The sequence below is a fragment of the Tarenaya hassleriana genome, unplaced genomic scaffold (genome assembly GCF_000463585.1).
Source record: "Tarenaya hassleriana unplaced genomic scaffold, ASM46358v1 Cleome7, whole genome shotgun sequence".
NCBI classification, from domain to species: domain Eukaryota; kingdom Viridiplantae; phylum Streptophyta; class Magnoliopsida; order Brassicales; family Cleomaceae; genus Tarenaya; species Tarenaya hassleriana.
The window spans coordinates 1,636,049-1,648,228 of NW_010969548.1; the positions used below are offsets into that span (position 1 = coordinate 1,636,049).

General features: G+C 42.6%; 5 protein-coding genes across 7 annotated transcripts; 2 read left to right on the plus strand and 3 right to left on the minus strand.

Annotated features, from left to right (window-relative positions):
- Positions 1 to 113: 113 nt before the first annotated feature.
- On the minus strand, positions 114 to 1,055 carry LOC104800709 (17.6 kDa class I heat shock protein 2). Its single transcript, XM_010523602.2, has one exon. It carries the CDS (start codon positions 836 to 838, stop codon positions 377 to 379), a length of 462 nt encoding a protein of 153 aa, XP_010521904.1. The 5' UTR covers positions 839 to 1,055; the 3' UTR covers positions 114 to 376.
- A 350-nt stretch (positions 1,056 to 1,405) lies between these two features.
- On the plus strand, positions 1,406 to 5,133 carry LOC104800710. 2 transcript variants are annotated; one of them, XM_010523603.2, is made up of 3 exons: positions 1,406 to 1,660; positions 2,186 to 4,560; positions 4,640 to 5,133. In XM_010523603.2, exons 2-3 carry the CDS (start codon positions 2,275 to 2,277, stop codon positions 4,937 to 4,939), a joined length of 2,586 nt encoding a protein of 861 aa, XP_010521905.1. In that variant the 5' UTR covers positions 1,406 to 1,660; positions 2,186 to 2,274; the 3' UTR covers positions 4,940 to 5,133. The 2 variants fall into 2 exon arrangements, with proteins under 2 accessions (XP_010521905.1, XP_010521906.1); XM_010523604.2 differs by having other exon boundaries at positions 1,406 to 1,569.
- Positions 5,134 to 5,720: 587 nt separating this feature from the next.
- Positions 5,721 to 7,257, minus strand: LOC104800711 (mitochondrial import inner membrane translocase subunit TIM10). Its single transcript, XM_010523605.1, has 6 exons — positions 7,152 to 7,257; positions 7,016 to 7,065; positions 6,690 to 6,742; positions 6,245 to 6,283; positions 6,052 to 6,121; positions 5,721 to 5,967 (listed from the first exon to the last, which is right to left on the minus strand). Exons 2-6 carry the CDS (start codon positions 7,055 to 7,057, stop codon positions 5,917 to 5,919), a joined length of 255 nt encoding a protein of 84 aa, XP_010521907.1. The 5' UTR covers positions 7,058 to 7,065; positions 7,152 to 7,257; the 3' UTR covers positions 5,721 to 5,916.
- Positions 7,258 to 7,310: 53 nt separating this feature from the next.
- Positions 7,311 to 8,895, plus strand: LOC104800713 (DNA-directed RNA polymerases I and III subunit RPAC2). 2 transcript variants are annotated; one of them, XM_010523609.2, is made up of 4 exons: positions 7,311 to 7,367; positions 7,584 to 7,708; positions 8,409 to 8,485; positions 8,615 to 8,895. In XM_010523609.2, exons 2-4 carry the CDS (start codon positions 7,608 to 7,610, stop codon positions 8,764 to 8,766), a joined length of 330 nt encoding a protein of 109 aa, XP_010521911.1. In that variant the 5' UTR covers positions 7,311 to 7,367; positions 7,584 to 7,607; the 3' UTR covers positions 8,767 to 8,895. The 2 variants fall into 2 exon arrangements, with proteins under 2 accessions (XP_010521911.1, XP_010521909.1); XM_010523607.2 differs by having other exon boundaries at positions 7,365 to 7,457.
- LOC104800712 (tubulin beta-2 chain-like) lies at positions 8,802 to 11,039 on the minus strand. The gene is made up of 3 exons (XM_010523606.2): positions 10,574 to 11,039; positions 10,013 to 10,282; positions 8,802 to 9,668 (listed from the first exon to the last, which is right to left on the minus strand). The coding sequence occupies exons 1-3, from the start codon at positions 10,965 to 10,967 to the stop codon at positions 8,986 to 8,988; spliced, it is 1,347 nt and encodes a 448-aa protein (XP_010521908.1). The 5' UTR covers positions 10,968 to 11,039; the 3' UTR covers positions 8,802 to 8,985.
- Between the last annotated feature and the right edge of the window lie 1,141 nt (positions 11,040 to 12,180).

Consider the following 12,180-nt stretch of genomic DNA (forward strand, 5'->3'; position numbering starts at 1 on the left):
AGAAGCGCACCATCATTACTTACAGAGTTCCCATGCAACTCAATGCGAAGTATACCAAGAATCCCAATGGTAGAGTTGACGACCGATCAAGTTTCAAGAGTGTAGAGAGATGGATCCGAGAGGAGAGCAGAAAATCGGACTGTTGGGTCATAATTTGTTGCAGAACATATTTACTTAGATACATGTCTCTGTTGTCACACAGACATTGGAACGGAGACCGACACACATCTCAGACACTGAATTTCCCCGGAAACCCTAAACCCAGACCAGAACAAGAACAAGAACAAGCATCAGAATCAGAATCTGAAACAATACACACACACATAGAGATATATAGTGTAGAAGAATCGAGCAGCGTATCGACCAAATCAGGCGCTTAGCCAGAGATTTGAATGGATTTGACGTCGGGGTTCTTCGTCTCAACCTTAGGAACCGTCACAGTCAGCACGCCGTTCTCCATTGAAGCCCGGACCTGGTCCATCTTCACGTTCTCCGGCAGCCTGAATCTCCGGGAGAATTTTCCGCTCGATCTCTCCACGCGGTGCCACGTGTCGCTCTTGTCCTCCTCCACGTGTCGCTCTCCGCTTATCTTGAGGACACTGTCGTCTTCTATCTCCACCTTCACCTCTTCCTTCTTCATCCCGGGAAGGTCCGCTTTGAACACGTGCGCCTCCGCCGTCTCCCTCCAGTCCACTCGCGCGCTCGCTATCGCCGAGTTTTCTCGGGAAAGGGACGACGACGGGAACGGAAAATCCTTCAACGGATCCCACATATCCAGAGAGAAAGGGTCGAAGATTCTGCTGCTTCTGTTACCGAAGAAGCTCGGGATCAGCGACATTTTCGATGTATTTCCTGGCTAATTCGAACAGGGAACGCTGTTTGGTTGCTGAGAAAACTGCTTCAGACTGCAAATCCTACGAGTTTTTCCTGGAATTCTGAGAATTAGCGAAGAATCGGAGCATGAGTTTATAGGATGGGGAAGAGAATTCCAGAGCTTCTCGAACTTTACACTCTGCAACTGTATCGAACATGATAAATCTAGAAACCCCAAGAACAAAGTGATCAGGTGGATCCAGATATTTCTAGGGGCATTTCGGGGTTTTCTATTTGGGTGTAAGGCCCATTGGGCTTGAAATATGCCAATTATATGCTCGTAATATTATCATTATTGGCCCAGCCCAGTTACATCGTCCGATCAATCAATAGTCTAATCAAACGGTCACCATTGCTTCCCAAGTGGGGTCCACGCTGCGGAAATTCCTGAGACCACGACGGATTCTGGACCGTACGATTTCCCTTTTGTGTCTTTCCTTTTACCTGAATCCGTCGGTCGAAAATTGCGTCTCTGTCAATATAATATTTGAGAAACGAATTAAAGAGGGGGGAAGAAAAAAACAAAAATAAAAAATGAACTACCTCACGAAACACTCGGTGACCACACTGTCTCCAACAACTCTCTCTGCACTCTCTCTCTATCTAGAAATAGGAAGCTCGCACCCTCTCTCTCTAGCTTCATTGTTGTACGGTCAACTTCGTCGGCGCGATTCTCTCGCTCTCGGATTCTCCGAGGTTAGAGATCTGTTCTCCGAGTAATTATTCCGCTGATCTAGTTTTTGCTGTTACTCAGTCGCTTCTCCCGATTCTGGGTTTCCCGCATGAGGTACGTGTCGGTTTGGGGGGCTTTTGGTTCTCTGGGACGCTGTCATTTTCTGTTTGTTTCCCGAGAAAATGTTCATCTGCCTAGAAATCATGTGTTTCACTTTCTAATTTCTGGGTATTGTTCCATTTGGCTAAGGTTTCACTGGAAGCTAATCGATCTTCTGCGTCTGCTAATTTCACTGTTTTGATTTGATTTTTGCCGAGTTAATTGAAAAATTCGGAGGGAAAAGGGGAGGAAACAGGCGGAAAGTGGTTGCTTTCTGGTCTCTCATAATTACGTTTGCCTTTTCGTTGACATTCTTACTAGTGATTCATGCCCGATCTTACGGACTGTAAAGTTCAGAAATCTGGTTTTATCTGAGTCTCTGGGCATTACGTTTCTTCCCCTTGCTAGATTGTGGAGATTTTACCTTGTTCTCCATTATTTCTACTGAACCAGAAGCCGAGAGTTGCATACTGTGTAATATGTGTGCAGAAGAATAATCTGTCCATGTTCTAACCTGTGTATAATTCTGTGTATCTCCAGAAAATCCTCCAGATGGGATCAAGGGCCGTGCATAAGAATGCTGGGTTGAAGAATTAGTCTGAATCAGGATTTATTGTCTCATACTTGAAATGCTGCCAATGGAATGCGGTGTGGAGGTGAAGAAGGGCCCGAGTGTTCGCCCGCCTTTTGTCGCCTCTGAGAAGAAGGTAATGATTCGGGAGACCCAAAAGACAAGTCCACAAGAAAAGTTACAGGGTGATAGACGTGGATTATCATACTCTGATTTTCATCGTGAGGTTACAAAAAATGTTGAAGACGTCTATCCTAAACGTTTGGAGAACCGGCTAAAGCCACGGATAGGTAGAACTGCATCAGGAGAAAGAGAAATTGTCAAGTACAAGTCTTATGTGCCAAACTATATAAAGAAAGGTGAAAAGCTCCTAGAGAAGGATGTAAAAAGTGGTAGCATCGGTTTACTGGATGTGAACAAGAACACCGGCTCCTCAGTGTCCAGTACATCATCGTCATTGTGGACTGATGAATCATCTAATGATTCCAGCAGGGGTATGTCTGTTTCTTCTTCTCATAAAAGGATGAATAACCCCCCACTGCAGTTCTATCTGATGTCATCTAAGCCAGGGAATTGTCCTCAAGTTTCTAGACCATCTGAAGAGGCTAATGAAACTTTGGAAACAGACAGTGCTTTGAAAGAAAACACCACGAAAGAATGTGGGGCTTCCATTGGAGGAGATGGATGTTTTCAGCAAAGCCCATCTGGTGCTGTGTTGCAACAGCATGAAAAGGAAAAATCTGATTATAAGACTGTTCCAACAAGTGGAACTTTCTCAAATTTGTCAAAGCCAAATATTCCTCCATGCACAAGAGTAATACCGAAGACTCAAGCTGATGATCCTAAGAAAAAAGGGGAGAAGTTGGATGACAGAATTCGAAATTCTCGTGTTCATGATCTATTTGGCAAAGAAAAGACAGCCCCGGTATTTGTACCAGGAATTGTTCCCCAGAAACAATTTATTGGGTTGTCAAAGTTCTATGATACAAAAGTGTTTTTGGCTGAGAGAGTGGCAGAAACAGATCGAAAAGGTGTTCCTGGTAGGTCGGTGTACAGGCAAGGTGGAGTCTTGGATTCTGGTGCGTCTCTTTCTTGTCCTTCCCCACGCGAAGCTGATAATAACAAGCCATTTCTAAAGCGTATCAGCTTCATGAGTTTGGAGAAAAACAAATTTTCATCAGAAAGATCTCGTTCAGCTCCACGTTCTACAAAGGCTGAATCCAGTCCTACTAGGGGCAGAACTCTTGACAGAAGGTCTGCAGTAACGCCATCTAAACAGTCAGATCAGGGGTCAGCTAAAGTTCTGTCGGAGAGGGCAAGGAGCATTTCACCGTTTCGCCGACTCAGTTTCAGCATTGGAAAGTCCATCAAAGGCTCCGATCCTAAAGATGCTCATACTCCTCCACATTCATGCACAACGAATATTTCTTCACGGCCCAGTTCAGAAGATCCATCTTGCTCTTCTTTCTCAGGCAGCTCCTCTTTTGATAAAACTAGTTCAACAAGAAGAGGCAGGTCTAGTCCATTGAGAAGATTACTAGACCCGCTGATAAAACCAAAAACGAGCAACTCTTGCAAGTCTCCTGAGCCATCACAAAGGGCTGCTTACCAGAAGCATATTTTCTCTGACAGTCAACCATCTTCTTCAACTTTTCTGTCAAGAAACGGAAAACTGTCAACTGTCCAGGCACTTTTCCGTGTGACATCTAAGAACGACCAGCCACTCTTCACGTTTGCAGTTGACAAGGAACAAAATATAACAGCAGCCACTATAAGAAAACAGAATTCCTTGGAAAAAGATGGCTCTGGCTACAAATACACGTTCTTTGCAGTTCAGGAGGTTAAGAAGAAGAGTGGAAAGTGGATTAACCATGGTAGCAAATGCCAAAGCCAAGAGTACACATCCAATATTGTTGCTCAGATGAGAGCCTCGGGATCTCAATCCTCCATTCCCACGGGAGGGGATTGCTTTGATCAGTTCATGACCCGAGAATTTGTCCTCTTTTCATCTGAATCTCAGCGGACAAACGAGCTAGCTGCCATTGTCGTCAAGATCCCAACAGCTGTTGATAGGAATTCGTCCAATGACCTTTGCCAAGACCAGACACTCGGCGAAACACAGAGAAGCACGACTGTAATACTTCCAAGTGGAATTCATAGTCTTCCACACAGAGGAGGGCCTTCATCACTGATCCAACGGTGGAAATCTGGTGGAGCATGCGACTGTGGAGGCTGGGACATGGGCTGCAACCTTAGAATCCTCACCAGTCAGAATCAACCCAGCAAACCCTCTTGCTCGTCGGAGCCTCCCTCTACTTCAGATGGGTTCAAGCTTTTCTTTCAGGTACATATCTTATCTTCAATACGATTCCTGAATGTGTTTTTAAACTGAATTCGGAAACTCATATTCTGAATTTTTACAGGGAGGAGTATCAGATAATCGGCCATTCTTGCGTTTTACGACATACAAGGATGGGGTATACGCAGTTGAGTACAACTCATCGCTCTCGCTCTTGCAAGCATTTTCGATATGTATAGCGGTTAATGATGGCCGGAACTTCTCGGGGACCTTAGAACCAAACAGTTCGCAGAAAGAGAAGAGTTCGAGTGAGACACCGCCGATCCTGAACGAGAGGTTGAAGTCATTTTCCGGCCATCTCGATGGCGATTCTCCGGCGAGGTATTTGTCATTCCGGCCCCTGTCGCCGGTTGGGCGGGTTTAGATTCTTCAAATATATATATGTCATGAATTATTTTTCTTGTTCTTTTTGTGCCTCCTTTATTGTGGTCTCTGTAATTAAGGTGCCCGTGCAGATTACGTGAAGAAGAAAAAAAATTGATGGACAAGAAATGTTTGAAACTGTTTTAATGGAAATATCTACATTTAATATGAATAAGCTAATAAAACTTATCATGATCTGTTTGAGGCTGTCGTACATGTCATCAAATCATGGGATGAGTGTGTTTATGTTTTACGCGATAGGCTTATTATATAATTCATGGCATGCTTTTGTATTCTAATATGTAAAATCATCAAAATGTTTGTTACGAAATATAGTTTGTTGGGTCAATACTGGTTCATACTATTCCATTTAGTGAACGGATTAAGATAGAAAATCAAACGATAACTTCGGTAAGGTGAGGATGATGCGTCATAAGTCAGAGGAAAAACTCAACGGCGTGACAAACGCGCCGTTAAGCAAGATTAGCATTATTCAAGAATTCAACCTTAATGAGCCTCTAACAGTTAACGGGAACTCTGTAGCAGATGAGCATTGCTGATTCATATTTCTTGCTCATGCACTACATATGTATGAAAGCAAGATTCCGACAACTCTGACGTCATCCACGTGACCGAAATCGAACAGGCATTGCAGATAGAATCATAGGATGCAGTTAGGGTTCTTGTTTTTTGTAACTCTTCCGTGTAATATTCAATTGATGATAACATATACATATCGTTATTTGGAGAGGGACCCTTTGGCTTCGGGCGACGAGTTCCTATTCTCCTGTTTCAGAAATTCCTTATTTCATCTCGTAAAAATCACGGGGTTCTGATAGAAAACAAATTTCTCTAACAATAATGAGGCAAATTTCTTGACAAGAAACCAAGAATATAGCTCGAAAGGATTCAAGGGAAAAAAGAAACAGAACACAAACTTCTGTTTCTCCATGCGTTTTCCAGGCACGGTGGATTGCCTTACATCGGAGGCTTGCCGGCACTTAGAAGCTGGCCAATCATTCCATTTACCTGCAAGAAATTTTTTCAATCAGTGACTCGAAGAGTGGATGATATGGTGGTGAACAAATACGAGAAGGCCTACAAATCAGCTACCTGCCAGTACTTTGAAACACAACGATCGATGCAACTGTTCTCGCCCATGTTCAGCTCAGATTCCTTGTACCTGAGGATTGGGAGATTCAAGAAAGACTTAGACTGATGTAGGTCATCTTACAAACCTATCCAGACAGACAAATTTCCTGGAGATAAAAAAGACTCTTTAAACTGATGAAGCTGAATCTCTTACCTTTTGTCCACGCATTTGTTGAAGCATGTTTGGGCAAGTCTGCATTAAAAAAACAAGGGTAATCAGGTTCTCTCGATCTTACAAGACCGTACAAACAAGTTTTTGAAACATCAATGTGTCAACAGCAACAGGTTCTTGAAAATGAGCGATGCAAATGACAGAATCGGATGCATTCTGCTTCTGTCAATATGACAAGAGGATCGAAGTTTCATCTTTTCAAAACAGGGGATTACTGTGTCAGCATTATCGATCCGAGAATTTCTCATTGATATATATTGGAATGGTTTTAAGATGGTAGCAACGGGAAGCTGAAACCACTTTATAAACATCAATTCTATCGTGCAACATGCACAGCAATCACGGCAGACAATTCCGTACCATTCAGTATGAAAGAAGTAGAGCATAATGATCATTGCACAACAGCAGCAAACACACAGATCTGTACCTGTTAAAGAGTTCCACCCGATATTCCATCTCCGTTTGCGCCATACCAAAGGCCTAAACCAATCAAAATAAAACAGAGACAACACACTGATAAGAAACTCCTCAAAGTGGAACATAACATACGGGCTGGAAAACTCAAACGGTCTAATCAGGGCATCAAAATGGATACTACAGCTTGAAATTGATAATGTTTAGCCATGGCAGTACAGAAACTGAAATCATCTCCCACAACTGAGACGGCTTATACTTAAATCGTTCCCAAGGCCAATCTAGAGCAAACAGGGACAAGATATGTCCGAATAAAGTTAGAGCAAGACAACAATGAACCTGATCTTTATCGATTCCAGCAGGAATGGGATTCGCAGCCATTGCGGAACCTGAAACAAATCTCAGATTCTTAGATTGAAGCTCGCTGATTCAAGAAAACGAAAATCCAGAAAATATTTGGAAAAAAACGGATTACTTTCTCAGATGGGTTCCTCTGAATCCTCTTGATATATCCCGCGAGAGGAGCACAAGCAAATTAGGGTTTAAGAGGGGGGAGAGAGAACTGCGGCAAAACTTTAAGATTGCCACGCGATCACACTAAGGGCAATTTCGTAATTTAAATAAGACCAAAGGCTGTTTTACGTCTAAAACGACTGCGTCACCGGAATTTCTAGGGTTTTTGCTTATACAGGTATTCGACTGTTTGTTTTCCCCTCTCTAGTTTCTCATTAAGCCCTGATTCAGATCAAAGTATAGGGCTTTCCGAAGATTTCGCTTAAAGGTTGAGGCTTTATGGAGCATATTCTTACAAACAATCGAACTTTCGTAGAAATCTTAGTTCATGTCATGAGTGTTTTTTTTTTGGGTTCCTTCGAATGTTTTAGATATATTTTGAATTGGGCTGCAGAGTAATTGGCACGAGAAGCAAAAAATGGAGCACGGCTCGTTCACTGATCACAGTCATGCGACGTTTTCTCTCACCGAGGAAGATCACACGCTGGCTAACGCCGTCAGATTCGTGTTGAACCAGGAGTAAGTACTGTGTCTCTTTTTCAGGGTCAGTTCTCATGTAGTTATACGCGTATATGCTCATATATCTAACAGCGTATAGGCATATTATATCTCCATGGACGAAGGATTCATCCTTATTCCTGCAAATATTGAGCTTATGGCTCTTTCACCATGGGAAGGCTTGATTGAACTCTTTGCCTGTGTTTGCCATAGTTTAGCACTTTGTTAAACAGATTTAAAGATCGTATTGTGTGCTACTTTGTCTTTCAGCTGAGATTCTTGCTATATGTGAGAGAATCCAGAAAGTTATCTCCTTTGCTATAGAACAGGCTGATTTCGAGGTTCCAATGTAAACCTTACCAATCAGTATATATGCAGTTCTCCCCTTTGCTGAGCCGATTCTTGATGTCGATAAGTTTGCTATTGTCTAGCTGGATTCCGAAAGCTCCTTTGTTAATTATCACTTTCCGCGGTTTAAGATTCTTATGAAAGATGGATTTTGCTATTATTGAACTGGATTTCGGAATCTTCATTGTTATAGTATCTCCTCTATGGTTTGAGATTCTTGCTAAAAGGCGGAACTTTCCGTTGGATGCAACATTGTGCTGTCTTCTTTGTCACGGCCATATCCTCGATCGGGTTACTTGCTTTCTGTTTGTCTTAATGGCATTGCGGCTGAATGTGACAATGTCACTAACCCTTTTGTGGCTTAAATTTACAGTCCAAGAGTGACCTTCTGTGGTTACAGCATCCCTCACCCATCCCATGCTAGGGTCAATATCCGTGTCCAGACAACAGGTAACTCCTGGAAATTTTTTCAATCAAGTGACAAGACTGGCCTTTTTCTTGTGTTCTGCCGGTATATATATTGATGTCTCGAGAAGTTCTAACCATGAATGTCTCTCGGGATGGACAATGAATGTTTAGGTGACCCAGCGAGGGAGGTTTTGAAGGATGCCTGCCAGGACCTCATGCTCATGAACAGACATGTGAGGGGCGTTTTTGATAATGCTGTTGCAGATTTCAAGAAGGGCAACCAGACTGAGTCCATGGACGTTGGACCTGTGGCAGGCAAATAATTTCTAAGGAAAAATAGCATACTCTCATCCATGAATAGATCAAATTATGTAACTTTCAAGAGTTGTTTTGGCAAAATAGATGTCTTTTGAAGAAACCAATAACATCCCTACGCAGAGTTCATAAACTATCTAAGTACTAATCCAGCAACTGGGAGTTGAGGTTTAAGCAATAGACGATCAATCTAGTACTTCTGCAATACCATCTTATTTTCCACTTCTCTAGTAACCCTCTTCCTGCTCGTAATCAGCCTCGTCTTCGTATTCTCCTTCCTCTTCGGCTGTGGCATCTTGGTACTGCTGATACTCCGATACCAGATCGTTCATGTTGCTCTCGGCCTCTGTGAACTCCATCTCGTCCATGCCTTCGCCCGTGTACCAGTGCAAGAAAGCCTTCCTTCTGAACATAGCGGTGAATTGCTCGCTCACACGCCTGAACATCTCTTGAATTGAGGTAGAGTTGCCGATGAACGTTGATGCCATTTTCAGGCCAGTCGGGGCAATGTCACAGACAGTTGACTTCACGTTGTTTGGGATCCATTCCACGAAGTAGGATGAGTTCTTGTTCTGTACGTTTAGCATCTGTTCGTCTACTTCTTTGGTGCTCATCTTACCACGGAACATAGCAGAGGCAGTGAGATAGCGTCCATGTCGTGGGTCAGCAGCACACATCATGTTCTTGGAATCCCACATTTGCTGGGTGAGTTCTGGGACTGTGAGAGCACGATACTGCTGAGACCCACGAGAGGTGAGAGGGGCAAAACCCACCATGAAGAAGTGAAGGCGGGGAAACGGGATAAGGTTCACCGCCAGTTTGCGGAGATCAGAGTTGAGCTGACCAGGGAACCTAAGGCAGCATGTGACACCAGACATGGTTGCAGAGATCAAGTGGTTCAAATCACCAACTGCATAAATCATGGGAGATTTTACAAGTGAGTAAATCCGAAAACAATGATATGAAACAATTTGAACCATCAAACATATACAAAACATAACTCGACTCTAATGACATAAGGAACATAGATTGAACAAACCTCAAATGGTAAAAAAGCTCGCAACTAGATACCATATTTTGTAACAATTTATGTACACCAAATTGAGACCTCCAAATTTTCATGAAATCAAGATTATTGGTGGATTCATGCAACAAAATTTATCAATACAGAATCCAGACTCCTATTAAAAACCAGATGCTTCCACAATATGACAGACATATATAGCAATATAAGAGATGAGAAAGAACACTTACAACTAGGAGTAGTAAGCTTGAGGGTACGGAAGCAAATGTCATACAAGGCCTCGTTGTCAAGGACCATGCATTCATCTGCGTTTTCAACGAGCTGATGAACAGACAAAGTTGCGTTGTACGGTTCCACAACAGTATCAGACACCTTAGGGGACGGGAAGACAGAGAAGGTCAACATCATGCGATCAGGGTACTCTTCCCTGATCTTGGAGATCAACAGTGTCCCCATACCAGAACCAGTTCCTCCTCCCAAGGAATGGCAAACCTGAAAACCTGAAATCCGACCAACAGTTCAATCAGAAATCAAGAAAGACCTTACGGATAGATTTCTGATCAAACGTCAAAACCCTAATCTGACGACAAAACCCTAAATCCTCAATTCAGTAATCCAGAATTTGTACAGGCACGTACAAGCAAACACAATTGTAGCCCGAAACACTAATATACAAATCGAACATCGACATTCTGACAAGCTAAACTTAATAAGTGAAACCTATACAGAAACGAGCTAAATCACACAAATCGAAACATAAAACGCTTTCTGGGGTGATGAAGAAACATCACCTTGAAGGCAGTCGCAATTTTCCGCTTCTTTACGGACAACATCAAGGACGGAGTCAATGAGCTCAGCACCCTCTGTGTAGTGTCCTTTGGCCCAGTTGTTTCCAGCACCGGACTGGCCAAAGACAAAGTTGTCGGGACGGAAGATCTGACCGTATGGACCAGATCTAACACTGTCCATTGTTCCAGGCTCCAAGTCCATGAGAATGGCGCGTGGGACAAGCCGTCCGCAACTCGCCTCATTGTAGTAGACGTTGACCCTCTCGAGTTGCAGATCCGAATCGCCATGGTAACGACCCGTTGGATCAATGCCATGCTCGGCGCAAACCACCTCCCAGAACTTGGAACCGATCTGGTTGCCGCACTGTCCTCCCTGGATGTGAAGAATCTCACGCATCTTTGCTCACAGAGAAAACCCTAGAAATGAATATGAACAAAGAGAGAGATTTGAAAGTGAGGACCAGAAGAGTGTCTAGGAGATAATAAGAGGAGGAGATTTATAGGGGCAAGACGTTTTAACGGCTGATATTTGGTGATGCCATCGGTGTACAGTAAATCAACAGTCCAGATAGTGCCACGTAACGGAATGGCCGCGGGTTGGCGAATTCAAAATAAAAAAAGAAAAAGCTCGTCGAGGAAATTCGAAATTTTTCGAATTTCGAAATCTGTTGTGTGCTGCACGCACGTGAACGCAATACAGAAGCACTGCCATGCTGGCGAGGTCACGTGACACTTAACTTTTATGGGCCTTCCGGCCCATATAATGGTTCAAGAACAAATTCACGGTTATTGTAATTAAAATTTAAACTTAAGATAAGGGTTAAAAAAATGCATTTGGAGATTTTCGCCGGTTGGCATCCTACTTTTATTTTGTCGTATTCTTATGCGGTGACATGTTTTTTTCCTCTTCTCTTGGACGTGTAATTCGGGGCACGTAAGACGTGGGCGTTAGGGCAGTTATTTATGGACCGTCTTAATGTGGGACGACGACTTGCTGCTAGTGATCCATGTTAGACGTTTTTTGCTTTTGATTTCTTGAATTTTGAAAATGAATTACAGGGTACGTTGAAAATGAAAATGACACTTTTAAGCGTGCATCTTTGAGTGGTTATACACCATTGACACAAACACAATCGAAAGGACATTACAATAGGTCTTTATGTAGCCCTAGAATTTCTCAATAAAATCAACAATACCTAATGATGACATCAATAGTAGCTAAATCCAACCTAATTATCGTCACATCAATGTTTCGGTATATTCTATATTTGGATTTTATTTAAAATTTTCTATAACCTTTCATTTTTTCAATTCAATTCATCGAGTGAGTTTTAGATTGTATTAGTTTCCACTTGTTTCAAAAAATATTATTTAATCGATTTATATAGTATGTCTTGATTGAAAACAATTATACTGTTAATTTGTGCCATTCGGTTTTGCGTGACTGTCCAATTACCCAACTTTCAAATCTTATCTACAAGTGTGACCAAAGTAAGGTGTCGATTTGGAACCGAGGCTGGAAGGCCGGTCTGCCCCAGTTCGAAAATTAACGGATTTCGGTTCTAAATTTTTTATTCGAAAAAAAATTGGATTTTCAGACCGAATTCGAA

What these genes read in the sequence shown, in the direction of transcription:
- LOC104800709 (XM_010523602.2), bottom strand. Translation starts at nt 838, where the DNA reads ATGTCGCTGATCCCGAGCTTCTTCGGTAACAGAAGCAGCAGAATCTTC.
- LOC104800710 (XM_010523603.2), top strand. Translation starts at nt 2,275, where the DNA reads ATGCTGCCAATGGAATGCGGTGTGGAGGTGAAGAAGGGCCCGAGTGTT. An exon ending in GGTTCAAGCTTTTCTTTCAG is followed by an intron (nt 4,561 to 4,639) that starts GTACATATCTTA and finishes GAATTTTTACAG; the next exon opens with GGAGGAGTATCAGATAATCG.
- LOC104800711 (XM_010523605.1), bottom strand. Translation starts at nt 7,057, where the DNA reads ATGGCTGCGAATCCCATTCCTGCTGGAATCGATAAAGATCAG. An exon ending in CGGGTGGAACTCTTTAACAG is followed by an intron (nt 6,284 to 6,689) that starts GTACAGATCTGT and finishes TTTTTAATGCAG; the next exon opens with ACTTGCCCAAACATGCTTCA. An exon ending in GTGTTTCAAAGTACTGGCAG is followed by an intron (nt 5,968 to 6,051) that starts GTAGCTGATTTG and finishes AATTTCTTGCAG; the next exon opens with GTAAATGGAATGATTGGCCA.
- LOC104800713 (XM_010523609.2), top strand. Translation starts at nt 7,608, where the DNA reads ATGGAGCACGGCTCGTTCACTGATCACAGTCATGCGACGTTTTCTCTC. An exon ending in AGATTCGTGTTGAACCAGGA is followed by an intron (nt 7,709 to 8,408) that starts GTAAGTACTGTG and finishes TTAAATTTACAG; the next exon opens with TCCAAGAGTGACCTTCTGTG. An exon ending in TATCCGTGTCCAGACAACAG is followed by an intron (nt 8,486 to 8,614) that starts GTAACTCCTGGA and finishes ATGAATGTTTAG; the next exon opens with GTGACCCAGCGAGGGAGGTT.
- LOC104800712 (XM_010523606.2), bottom strand. Translation starts at nt 10,967, where the DNA reads ATGCGTGAGATTCTTCACATCCAGGGAGGACAGTGCGGCAACCAGATC. An exon ending in AAATTGCGACTGCCTTCAAG is followed by an intron (nt 10,283 to 10,573) that starts GTGATGTTTCTT and finishes GTCGGATTTCAG; the next exon opens with GTTTTCAGGTTTGCCATTCC. An exon ending in CAAGCTTACTACTCCTAGTT is followed by an intron (nt 9,669 to 10,012) that starts GTAAGTGTTCTT and finishes TGATTTATGCAG; the next exon opens with TTGGTGATTTGAACCACTTG.